We start from the raw sequence: 12664 nt of genomic DNA, 5'->3' as shown, positions 1-12664 counted from the left end.
AGAGCCCATGAGGCAGGAAAGATCAGAGAAAGGCTGGGATGTCAGGTATTAAAAGACAGGAATAGAGAGGAAAGTCCTGTCTCCTCACTTTAGACAGAGGCAAAGCATCAAGTTTACACTTAACCATTCTGGCTCTGTTGAAAATCAAGAGAGAAGAGGACTCAGGGAAGGCAAGTAACCCTTCAGGCTATACACTGAGCTTCCCTGGGCACGCTGGGCTCTGACAGCCAGCAAAGGCTCAGAGATAGGCTGCTGGGCTGGATACTGACCTGCACACAGACACCAGCAGTGATGCTTCTGCTCCTCTTGATGCTGGGCAGGCTTTGGCCGGGCCACGCTGAACCATGTGGGACCTGCCCTGCAGAACATGGGGCAGCGGGAGAGCAGCCAGAGGACAATGGGGAGATGGATGAGGAAATGCCAGGCCCTCACCTGTGGGGAGAGGTGAATAGAAATTACAGGGGTGGTAGGAGACTGTAATTGGGATAATCTGGTCTAGAAGAGAAAAGGCTCAGGAGGCAGCACGGGAATATCAGGCACGGAGATGTGCAGGGTGCTCACACACCACTCCTCACTGGTGGGCAAGGCAGGGCTGGGCGTGTCTGAAGTGGCTCCCTCTGACCATGCCCTCCTCCTCCTGCATCTCCTGCACAACGCTGGTCCGTGGGCAGCACAAATGGCCCCAGGTGTCCTGGCACAAGGGGCGGTCTGAGCCTCAGACACTCTGGCAGTCTCAGATCCCTGCTCCATCAACTCCTAATTTTCCTCTGTTGTCCCCCACCCCCACCACCCTGCCATTCTCAAAATACTTCCCCTGTTCCCCTTCCCGGGTGATCTTCTCACCACCCGCTCTGCGTGGACACGGGCCAAGTGCAGGGACCACAGAGCACCACGAGCTTCCTCGCTGCTGCACCCAGAGCCCGTTCCTGCAGGGTGCACGCTGCAAGGCTGTTGGGACCCCTCTGAGATGAGCGTCACCTGCGGAGGACATGGGGCTGGTGGCTGCTGGGAGAGGTGTGAACTGTGCCCTGGCAAGTCCATAATCATCAGCCTTGGTTCTCCTTCCACGCTTGTGAGACGGGGAGTGTAAGCCCCAGTGATCGATCCCATGGGTGTTCTCTGCAGCATCCAGAGGATGTCATCCAGGCAGACAGCTGTCATGCAAGGACCAACACAACTTCTGGGGCTCCTGGTCCTGCATACGGGTTTGTTTCCGTAGCCGAGGTATGCTGGGGAGCTAGGATACAGGGTCCTGCAGCCCAGTGAAGTAGAAAACCAAATTGCTTTATTTAAAAAGTGAGAAGGATTGGGTCTGGTGATGAACTAAAGGAATAATGAGTCAACTGAGGTTACTGAAGTAGAGGTGAATGAGCATGGACATAAACCTTTAAGGACAAGCAGCTGCTTGGAGGGAAATACATATTCTCCATAGCTGAAGACAAGACTAGCAGGTTTTGGAGCAGATGGCACCAGGGATATTCAGGACAGATTGCGTCTACAGATGTGGATGCTCTGTCACAGGTTGACTGAGGTTTGACAGGTGACAGGCATGGCTGGAGTTGGGAATGGCTGCCCCAAAAATGCCCAGCTGAAGCCTGTAGGTATTCAGGAGCTGACTCACACCAGGATCAGAGATCTTAGCTGTGGTGACAGGGGTGTTCCCCGAGGAGACAGGCTGGTGGCTGGGGATGGTAACAATTTTCACCATTTAATTTGAATGTGCTAGGGCCTTAGAGCTGTGCATGTCCACAAGTAAACTCTCTCATGCATCTTGGGCTGCCAAGGTGCCTGGTGCTTTCCCAGTCTTTCCCAAGAATTATGTTTAAAAAAGGATGGGAAACACCCTGGGAATTCCACTACAAACCTGCCTGTGCAGATGGTCCTCTCCCTGCCCTCAGAGTGAATCCCAGAGCTACTGGAAGCAGGACCATATTCTTGGCTCTGCCTCCTCTGGCTGCTTCACTGCCCCAAAACCACCTGGAAAGTGGCCATGAAGATAGGCCTGTGCAGAAACCATGCAGGGGTACAGCCGGCGAAGCAGGTGTGTGGAGACTTGGAAGAGAGCAAGTGAAGAGCCAGGCTGCCCCACTACCAAGAAAACATCGTGACACAGGGAAATATGCTGAGATCTTCATGCACTGAGCCTTGAGCCAGCCCCCAACCAAAGGCAAGGCGAGATGTGGCCTCCTCAGCTGCACTCAGATGAGTGCAAACAGACTGCGATGGATGCTCAGCAGCAGTAGCTGGTGCTCTGAGGTCTTCTCAACTGGTGGGTACATCCCTTTGCAAAGAGACTTTGCAAGTGCACCTCTCCCAGGGGCTCTGCTCTGCAGCATGGCCAACCCACACCCTCCCCATGGAGGCTGATGCTCCTGGGTCCATGCTTCAGTGCCAGGATCATTAGAAAGCAGCTCCATAGGCTGCTTTGTATCCTCTGCCAAGGTCCTTCCCTTGCAAAATTAACCCCTTGGTCAACGCTGTCCCAGTGTTGGAGCTTTCCAGGGTGGCAGAATATGCTGCTTAATCAGAGTCTCTGGAAAACTGGAAACTTCCCCATCCTTCCAGACCTCCTCGTGACCTGCCTGGATGCCCCTCACCTCCGAGTCCCCTGGCTGGAGCTCCATCAGCCAGGAAGCATCCATCCCAGCTGGCCATGTGGCTAAGCTTGTGCTGCCATGGCTTCACGCAGCATCCCACCCTCACACGTGTATCCCTCATCAAATGCTCTGCTGCACAAGCAGGATTGCCAGGCCTCTTACTTTCCTGGCTGAACATGCTGCAGCAGCAGCGGCACTTAGAAGCCAAGAAGGAATCCCACACCAAACTCTGCAGGGAAAGACTCCAAGTACAACCACAACCTGAGCCTGCCTCACCCCAAAAAGTGGAGGGCAAAATGCCTGGGTGCATCCTCTTGGCTGCAGACCTCGTACCCGCAGCAGCCAGCTGGGATGGCCCACCCCGCTGCTCTGTTCCTCAACAAGCCTCAACCAGTCTGTGTGAGCGTGCAGACCCAGCGCTGCCCACAACCTGCCTGCACAGTGACGCGAGTGCTGCCCAGCACCTGCCTGCACAAGCGTGTTGACCCAGTGCTGCCTGCAGCCACTCCCACCAACACACTGCCCCAGCGCTAACCATGGCTAGTCTCCATCAACAGGTAGGCTGGAGTGAGCCTGACAAGAGTGGCCTTGCTCTGCAGATGCCACATCTCCTGGCTGGCTGGACCCTACCCAATGGCCACCTGCAATAGTCCCTCCTCTTTCCTCCCCGAGCTGCAATCGCAGCATCTCATGCGGTCCAGGACAGGCTGACTAGCCTGGCTTGTGAACACACATCAAACAACATCACCAAAAAAGCCATATTGCCCCAGGATGGCAGGTTTGCAGGTGCCTTGGGACACTTCAGGAATCCCCAGACAGACCCTACCTCTTTGACCACCCCAAGCCTATGCAGAACACAAATGGCTTTGAGACAAAGGGAATGGTGTGGCACATCCAAGAGACGCTCCCATGGGGAGGGAAGAGGAACATGCAGAGGTTGGAATGTCTTTAATCCCCATGCACGGGCTCCAGGCACAGTTGCCTCAAGCAATAACAGCCCTTTGACTGTGCTGGCTGAGTCACTTCAGCCTCCCAAGATGGGGACATTTTATCATGCACAGGCCTGTACCTCTGAGGGCTGTAAGTCTGTTGAGACTGTCTTGTGCAAGGATCCTGGTGTGATGGGACCTGATCCCAGCATTTTTCTGGTCGTTCAGGCGTGGTCTCTGCCAACAAACAATCCTCCTACTTCTGAAAATAAAACATGACCTCTGAAGAGTTGTGATCTATGCTGGCCCCAGTCAGACTGCTGTGGACAGCAGGTTGTGTGTCCGTGTCTGCCAGTGCCTGCAAGCTCCAGTATGGTCACCTGAACAGTGCCAACCCAAGGTGACAGTGCACCATCCAGACCTGGTCTGAGCACTTGAAAGCCTGAATGGTCTTTGCTTGTCATGTTCATGAATGTCCAGAAGGCCTGGTGCTGCATTTGATAGTGGCTCATCAACCAGCACAGTCCTGTAGGACTTTACTCATTGATACAGCTGCTTGAAGACAGAAAATTGCACTCAGCAATTGAGAAACTGCACCAACCAGAGTGGGCATAGGGCTGGGTAGGTGGTGAGATTGCTCCATGGGCGCTAGAAGTCAAGCTCTGACTAAGGTTGTCTCCAGGCTGCCGTGAAGCAGCAGCTTGCAGTAGGAAAGCTAATAAAGTCCAGGAATTTTGTTTGAATTGGAGCCAGGAGCTGACGGAGAGGCAGGAGCAGAGACAGATGCTGATGGAGAAAGGCTGAGGCCAGTGTGATCTGGGATCACAGGGTTGCTGTGATTCTGTGGACTGAGGTCCAGGTTCACAGACCATAACTGCGCCTCAATTGGTCACCCTGCGGCATACCTAGGATCCTGATGCAGATCCCTGCACCATCTCCATGCACACACCCTGGAACGCAGCTTCCTTTCCTGGGGGAGCATGAATGCAAGAAGGGGACGGAGCATGCCCGAGGCTTTCAGGGACGTGAAGTCAGGAGATGACTGGTTTTCAGAGTTGTTCCCTCTTTGCAATGCTGTTCACATAAGTCATGCAGTGACCCCTTAATGCAGAATGTATTGGCCATCCTTGGAGCTGGCCTGGACCCCAGGACTCCTGCTGTGGGTGCTCTCCTCAGTGAGCTACAGCATTGTCCTCCTCCATCTTATACAAGACCAGCATCCCAAAAGGGGAAATGTCACCACTTAGACAGAGAGGGACCCTGTGACCCTCTCCCAGCTCTCTATGTGCCCTGCTCTCCGCTGAACCCTTTTGCCATCATCCTTTTGTAGCAGCGCCTGGGCAACACAGCACAGAGTAGCCCCAGGAACCAGATGCCACAGCGAGGAGATGTGCTCCTGCTAGTGTGTAGGGACCTCCTTGACATCATCCCCTGGGGTTTGGTACAATTATTTGACCTCTTGCCAAAATCATGCTATATGTTGTTGTTGAAAGGGCTTTTTATGAAAAAATAATAGTATGCAAGAATGGTTTAACATGACATGTAAGGATTGACTGCAGCAACCAGGGGCCTGACAGGGGTTGTCCTTAATACCAGACTGTAAGAAAAGCCATCCTGGGATGTCCAGTGGTAGATGCAGCATGTCTTTTCCTGCTCAAACCTGAGCTCCCAGTGAGCAGAGCTGGGGCTTTCCTAAGCTTGAGGCTGAATGAAGAACTTCTTGTTTAATACCAGGGTGGCCCTGTCCCTAGAAAATTATCTAACCCTGTTTGGAACTATTTTTGGCCTCTCTGTATCGTGCTCTAATGATGAGCTTTTGGAGGTAATTACATGCCATGTGAAGAAACACTGCTTCTTGCCCCAGCCCTGGTATCTGAAAACTTCTCTAGCTGCCCTGCTGTTGTGAAAAACAGCACTGTCCAGCACTCCAGTGGTTTCAGAGTTCTCACATGCACCTTCCCTAAATATAATTTGTCTGTGCCAAAATGGCTTTGTTCTGGAACTGGTCCATGCTGATGGTGGTCTGGAAAGTCTCTCAGTTTGTGTTACTGGTTGGAGAAGGGACTTGTAATAGATGGGAGGCAGCAGGATCCAGCAGTAGTATGACAACGGGTTTTGCTTTAATATTGACTCCAGGTACTTCCACTGATCATCTCTGAACACTGAGCTCAGATTTCATAAAGCCACTGAGATCCAACGGGTGTCCCACCAAAACCCCAACAGCACTTCCTAAAGCCCAACTCTGTATCACTCTGCATTCAGCTGTGCATCTTCTTGATTTGTAACAGACCTGAATAGTTGTACTTCTTCACTGGGCTGCAGGACCCTGTATCCTAGCTCCCCAGCATACCTCGGCTACGGAAACAAACCCGTATGCAGGACCAGGAGCCCCAGAAGTTGTGTTGGTCCTTGCATGACAGCTGTCTGCCTGGATGACATCCTCTGGATGCTGCAGAGAACACCCATGGGATCGATCACTGGGGCTTACACTCCCCGTCTCACAAGCGTGGAAGGAGAACCAAGGCTGATGATTATGGACTTGCCAGGGCACAGTTCACACCTCTCCCAGCAGCCACCAGCCCCATGTCCTCCGCAGGTGACGCTCATCTCAGAGGGGTCCCAACAGCCTTGCAGCGTGCACCCTGCAGGAACGGGCTCTGGGTGCAGCAGCGAGGAAGCTCGTGGTGCTCTGTGGTCCCTGCACTTGGCCCGTGTCCACGCAGAGCGGGTGGTGAGAAGATCACCCGGGAAGGGGAACAGGGGAAGTATTTTGAGAATGGCAGGGTGGTGGGGGTGGGGGACAACAGAGGAAAATTAGGAGTTGATGGAGCAGGGATCTGAGACTGCCAGAGTGTCTGAGGCTCAGACCGCCCCTTGTGCCAGGACACCTGGGGCCATTTGTGCTGCCCACGGACCAGCGTTGTGCAGGAGATGCAGGAGGAGGAGGGCATGGTCAGAGGGAGCCACTTCAGACACGCCCAGCCCTGCCTTGCCCACCAGTGAGGAGTGGTGTGTGAGCACCCTGCACATCTCCGTGCCTGATATTCCCGTGCTGCCTCCTGAGCCTTTTCTCTTCTAGACCAGATTATCCCAATTACAGTCTCCTACCACCCCTGTAATTTCTATTCACCTCTCCCCACAGGTGAGGGCCTGGCATTTCCTCATCCATCTCCCCATTGTCCTCTGGCTGCTCTCCCGCTGCCCCATGTTCTGCAGGGCAGGTCCCACATGGTTCAGCGTGGCCCCGCCAAAGCCTGCCCAGCATCAAGAGGAGCAGAAGCATCACTGCTGGTGTCCCGCTCCTCACAGCCCCACGTAGCCACCCCCACAGGGTGTCTGCCCTCTCCCAAGAGCAAGTGTCCATTTTGCCTTGGGTCTCTTGGGATCCCCACTAATCGCAGGCAATTTCGGCAGGGCTGCAAGGCTGTGCCCAGCTGCTTTTGTGCAGCCAGTTATCCCTGTCCATCCATGGAGCCTTTCTCTTGGTCTCCCTGCAGTATCCTGTATTTCCCAGCCCCTCGCTCGCATCAGCCAAGCTCTGCGCCCCTCCTTGTAGGTGCAAGGTGCCTTGTGCAGCCCTGTACTGTCAGCAGAGGTCGCAACCCTCCCCTCCCAGATATCATCTGGGTCCTTGGCAATATCGCTGAACGTCAGCTCCAGGAGAGATGCTGTAGACCCTTGAACATGTTCTTCATTTGAGAGAGAACGATTTATTAGAGTATGGCCTCTCTACTGCCTCTTTGTACCACATCAAATTTGTCTCCTTTACTGCTAAGAACAGCATTGCATGCCAGAATTTAACATCTTTCTAAAGTAAAGCTAAAGTCATGGTAGATGATGTCTATGCTTTCCTCTCCATTCTCATGGCCTTTTACCCTCTATAGAAAAAAACTAGATTGCTTTGGCACAACTCATTTTTCACTAGCCACTACTGACAGTTGCTTGTTTTTCTTGCTTTTTCTTCTGTGTGCATACAAATAATTTAAGGGTAAGTCCCCATTTTCTTCCAGAAATTGAAGAGTTGTGTGGCTTATAGCTTCCCTTTTTTGAAGATTGTCTCTATAATTGTCTTTTTCCAACTTTCCTTTCATGACAGACATCTGAATCCTCTGCAGTAAACCTAGCAGTCTCAGCACGGGGAAAGTTTCTTGCTTGCATCAGTACTCTTTGGGCTGCCCCTGACTACTAAGGCTGTGCTCTGTCCCTTTGACACTGGCAGTAATTATGACAGCACCCTATGCACCATTTCCCTTTTCGTGTCATCTCCAACCACTCCTTGAAGGTTTTGGAAATAGAAACCTCAGATATATAAAACATTCCTTTCTTTAGGCACTGTCCCCAGCCCAGCTACCACACTGGGAAGTCTCTCTTATCCAGAGGAGCATGTGCCCGTGATGTCCCAGTTCTGGAAGGAACAAGTAGGTTCAGGACAGAGGCTGGTCCAGAGTAGAAAACTTAGCCTGTCCAGAGATGCAGAGATGATAAAACTAGTAAACTCACATGCGTGGTGCTCCAGGAGGTCAGTGAGAGAGGGTAGAGGCTGGCCAGGTCAGAAATACCCCTGGGGTCAGGTTCTGACCCTGCCTGAATTGCTAGAGCCGGTCAGGCACCCAACCCTGGGGCAGGAGCACTGCCACCCAGTGTCTCCTCCTCCCCAATTACTTGTGTAGTTACCTCAGTGTCCATGGCCCTTCTCCATGCCCTATGCTCACTTCCACTTCTGAGAAGTCCTCCTGGGTCCTGCACATTCAGCTCCAGTCACCTGCTCTCTCTGAAGCCCCTGGGTTGGGTTGGTTTTTTTCCACAACAGCTCTAGTTACTGCTGCAAGCTGTGCCAATGCTGCGAAGCCCCTTAGCAAACAGCTATGGGGTGGCTCCTCACCCATTGTGTTTGCAGCTGTCTCACAAGTTGAATAAGAAACCTGCCCACAAGCTAGTTTCCATAGATCCTGCAGAGGCAACCACCACTGACACACATTGGGAGAAGGATGTCTTAGACAAGAATAAATAGGGGACAACTCAGCTGAAAGCACTGGTATTACTCTGGACTAACAGATGCACGTGTGCGGTGGAGAGGCCCCTTTACAGTCACATCCTCCGAGTGGATCCCCCATTGCAGCACCAAACTCACCCCTGGAACCCTCTGCTGCAGGATCCTGGGCCAGCCTGGACTGCAGATCACCTGCCTGCAGCCTGCAAGCTTGCTTAAGAGTTCTGGGTGACCAACATGCTGCTTTCCAACCCCTCCAGCTTTCCAACAAGAGTCCAGGACACCTTCAGAAACAAGCAGCCACGTCCTCCATTTTGTGTCAGGCTTTTTTTTTTCTTTTTCTTAACAAAGTTTTCTTTTTTCTAATTATAGGATGTTGCAGAACAATCAGCTGAGTCGCATCCCTGCAGAGGCACTGAGAGATCTTCCAAACCTCCAATCTCTGTAAGTCATTAAAAATCAATGCTGCGAGCTGCACAGTCCCTTGGGGGCCTCAGGCTTCCCAGCATTTGAGTCATTAGTTCCTTTGTCAAGGATGTTCTGTCCCTTCTTCCTTTTCTTTTCCAATTAAAGCAAAGATTACTGTCACTTAGCATAGAAGGGAGGGGAGGACGGTTTTCATGGAAGGAACACTGTCTTGGTAAAGGATGTTGAAATTACAGCTCCCCATGTGTGTGTCGTGATGAAAAGGCCACCAGTGCCAATGCATATTTCAAGGAACGCTGGAAAATATCCACCCAGAAGGGGCTCCATCCTCTCCACTGTGGACCACAGTGGGGAAGGGACCTGCCAGGGAGCACAGAGCACACTCTGGTCTGTCAACATGTGAGTTGTGCTGTTTTACCCAGATAGAGGGTAGAAATGCTTTAAAACACTTTTAGTGATTCAGCCATGGGAAGAAGCTGAGGTTGTGATCATGCTTTTCCTTTAAAGCAACTATACCCACAGCAGGTTGTGCTACTATATTCACTAAAAATCACACAGCACTGAAATATTTGCAGTTTTCCTAGGTAGGGACAAACATGCAACCAGGTCCTGGTAGTGCCACTGAATTTAGGGCAGGTCTGTTTGGGAATTGCCCAGCTGGCGTAAGCAGCACTGCCGAAGCTTGTAAGAGCATTTTGAATTGAGCTGAACCACTGAAAAACTAACCTTAACCCTAATCCTTAACTTCAGTCCTAGTCTTACTGTGCCTTTTTATCATAGTTGGCTGGAAGTGGTTTCTGGGTTTCTCCAGGCCAGCCTCCTGCTTGGAGCAGGACTATCACCAATACTAGGCGGAGCGGTTGCAGCTTTGTCTATCCAAGCCTTGAAACACTCCAAGCATGGAGATTCCCCCCTCGCTGGTGACCTGGCCTGGGACTGTCCCTCCTGGGGAAGAAGCTTTTCCTCAAGTCCAACCTAAAACTCCTGGAGCGCAATTTGTGGTCATTACTCTTTGATCACTTGGAACCACCCAGAAGAGCTTGGCTCCATCATCTTTACTTGTGGGTCACTAGCAGAGCTCCTTTTAGCTTCTTCTTTGCTAAGTGAAACCAGCCTAGCTCCTTCCACCTCTACTCGTGGGGCGTGCTCTGGGTGACCTGGCCTGGGACTGTCCCTCCTGGGGAAGAAGCTTTTCCTCAAGTCCAACCTAAAACTCCTGGAGCGCAATTTGTGGTCATTACTCTTTGATCACTTGGAACCACCCAGAAGAGCTTGGCTCCATCATCTTTACTTGTGGGTGGGTCACTAGCAGAGCTCCTTTTAGCTTCTTCTTTGCTAAGTGAAACCAGCCTAGCTCCTTCCACCTCTACTCGTGGGGCAAGTGCTCTGGGATCCTGACTCAGTTACCAGCCCTCCACTGGACCCGTCTGGTTCCTCTTCATCCTTCTTACACTGGGCAGCCCAAAACTGGGCACAGTTCTCCATGTGTGGCCCTCCCAGCACCAAGTAGAAGTTTCTGTAAATATTAATTTAAATATTAATTTGCAATGGAGGTGTTGGCTGTGCAAGATATTAATGTTCTTTCTGCCAGGAGAGATCTGAAATATCAGTTGCTGAAACATCATTGGCACATGGTTGTGGCTGTTATTAAAATGTGTTGACATCACCACCAGTGCCAGAGTCAAGACCCCCCACTCCGGGGATTTGGAGATTAGATTGTTTTCCAGGTGACTTCCCTTTCAAGGGAAACGTGACATGGAAAGTCACTGCAATGGGGCTGCCCCAGCAACACCCCTTTCCCCGCCTCAGCCTATCTCTCATGAAAGTGTGTGACAACCAGTGCCAGCAGAGCCCATGGTTGGATAGATGCAACCTTTGCTTCTGAAGGTTCAACTGCCTGCAGGCACCACTGCTGCTCAGGCCACCTGGCCTGGGGCACACACCGCCGATGGATGGCCACCTCGGCTAGTGCTGAGGTCCACATGCTCCATCCCCTCAGCCAACAGCCCCCACCAAAATACTACATGGCACATGAGAAATGCCAAATGCTTCAAGAAGCTGCTCATAGCACTTTTGGGCTTCATTTAAGGCTCAGGGTGGGAGGACGGCTTATCTTGAATCAACACAGAAGTACCTGCTCTTAGTGCACTTTGAGGCCACCTCATCCAGTGTAGGCCCCTCCAGGTGTCTCCAAAGCTGGGTGAGGAGGCAGAGCTCGGGCCAGCTGGGATCTCATGTTCTTCCTGCAGAAGCTGAACAGTAAGAGCAAATAAGAAGAAATAAGCTGCTTCAGACAACCTGAGGGAGACTACGCTTAGAATAACATCAGAGGGCTGAGTATCAGGGCATGTCTGGTTAGGACATGCCTAATGCCTGCAATATTAAGACTGGTTTCAAGAGCCACAGCAGCAGGGGCAAGAGAGGTTGCTGTAGGGAATTGTGCCCCATTCGCCCCTCCAAGCGTGCTGCCCCAGCCGGCAGGCTCCCACCCAGGGTCCGAGGTGACTGAGCAGGGACCTCCTGCCTTTCCCCAGCAGCCTTGGCCCTTTGGACCAACCTGTCTGGGCTGTTATTCCCCTCTCAAAGCTCCCCTCAGTCCCTCACCCCTGGTAGTTAAGCCAGCTCTTTCTTCCCAGCAGTGCAAAGGACCTGTGCCTGGTCCCTCTGGACTCCATCACTCCACCTCTCCTCACCATCTGTTTTTAGGATATCTGCCCTCATACTCCTGAACCAGGGCCACCTCTTCTGAGCCTTCCCCAGATCCACCTCTGAGGCTCAGTTTCCCTTTTCAACCTCTCATTGGACCCAAATTCCTGTCCCCGACACAAACTATGCACAGGAGGGACTGAGACAGTGGCCTCCCACTCCTGTCTCTTTCTTAAAAAGAGAAAAAAACTGTTAGACCTGACAAGACCTGGGTTTGGGGCAGGAGAGGGGGCAACAACTTCTGACCTGCAGGACTGCTCCATCCAATGCTCCCAGGTACACCAGCCACACCCACAGCTTATCCACCAGCCACCAGGTACAGTGAGAGCAAATAAGTTCAAAAGAAGGCTTCTGCTGGGAAAATAAGCATTTCATGGGATTGAGCTTAAAGTGCCCCTCCAGCCAAGGGAGCCTGGATACACATTCTCATGGTCACAGACTGCCTAGGGCTTCTGGACCATCTTTACACAGATGAGTATTTAATTAAACACCCTTTTTAGGAGGCCCAGCTTTAAGAACCGGCAAAGATTATCAGAAAATAAGAGATGTGCATCGGGAAAACAGCACAATCCCTTGTGGCAGATCCACTGTTGGCAACACCTCTCCCCCTGAGCCAGACAGGTATCCCGCTCACCAGCTCAGGAAGGTGGGACTTGCTGCGGTTGGGCTGGATCTTCTTCATGACATCTCACCTGATCAGAGAAACTGGAAAGGGATTAGCTAAGCCACAGGCAGCAAATTAGTGGGAATTGGTAGACACAGCAAACTGTGGGGCAAGATGCTGTGTATCTTTCTCTGTTAGGATAGTAACACCTGCACATAGTCACCTCTAGCTGCACACTCGGAAGTGCTTTCCAGAGAGTTCGCTGTCAGTTCTTGCTCTGCACTAGCAAGAACGACACAAGCATGGGAAGGCAAAGTGATCTTCCCTAGGACAACAGCAAAGTCAGGAGTAGGACCTAGGTGTCCTGGCTCCACGCGCCACATTAAGGTGTTTCCATGCCTCATTTGAGACT

At 52.0% G+C, this 12664-nt stretch overlaps 1 protein-coding gene across 1 annotated transcript in view; it reads left to right on the top strand.

The window, feature by feature from the left end:
• The window catches only part of LGR6 (leucine rich repeat containing G protein-coupled receptor 6), a 166375-nt gene that overhangs the window by 84567 nt on the left and 69144 nt on the right, over positions 1–12664 (top strand). The window contains exon 4 of the mRNA XM_009281913.1: positions 8889–8960. Within this exon, the coding sequence (XP_009280188.1) occupies positions 8889–8960 (72 nt within the window). The remainder of the gene's footprint in view (positions 1–8888; positions 8961–12664) is intronic.

Source organism: Aptenodytes forsteri, unplaced genomic scaffold (genome assembly GCF_000699145.1).
Source record: "Aptenodytes forsteri isolate BGI_AS27 unplaced genomic scaffold, ASM69914v1 Scaffold213, whole genome shotgun sequence".
Classification (NCBI taxonomy): Eukaryota; Metazoa; Chordata; class Aves; order Sphenisciformes; family Spheniscidae; genus Aptenodytes; species Aptenodytes forsteri.
This window is presented reverse-complemented; position numbering and strand designations above follow the sequence as displayed.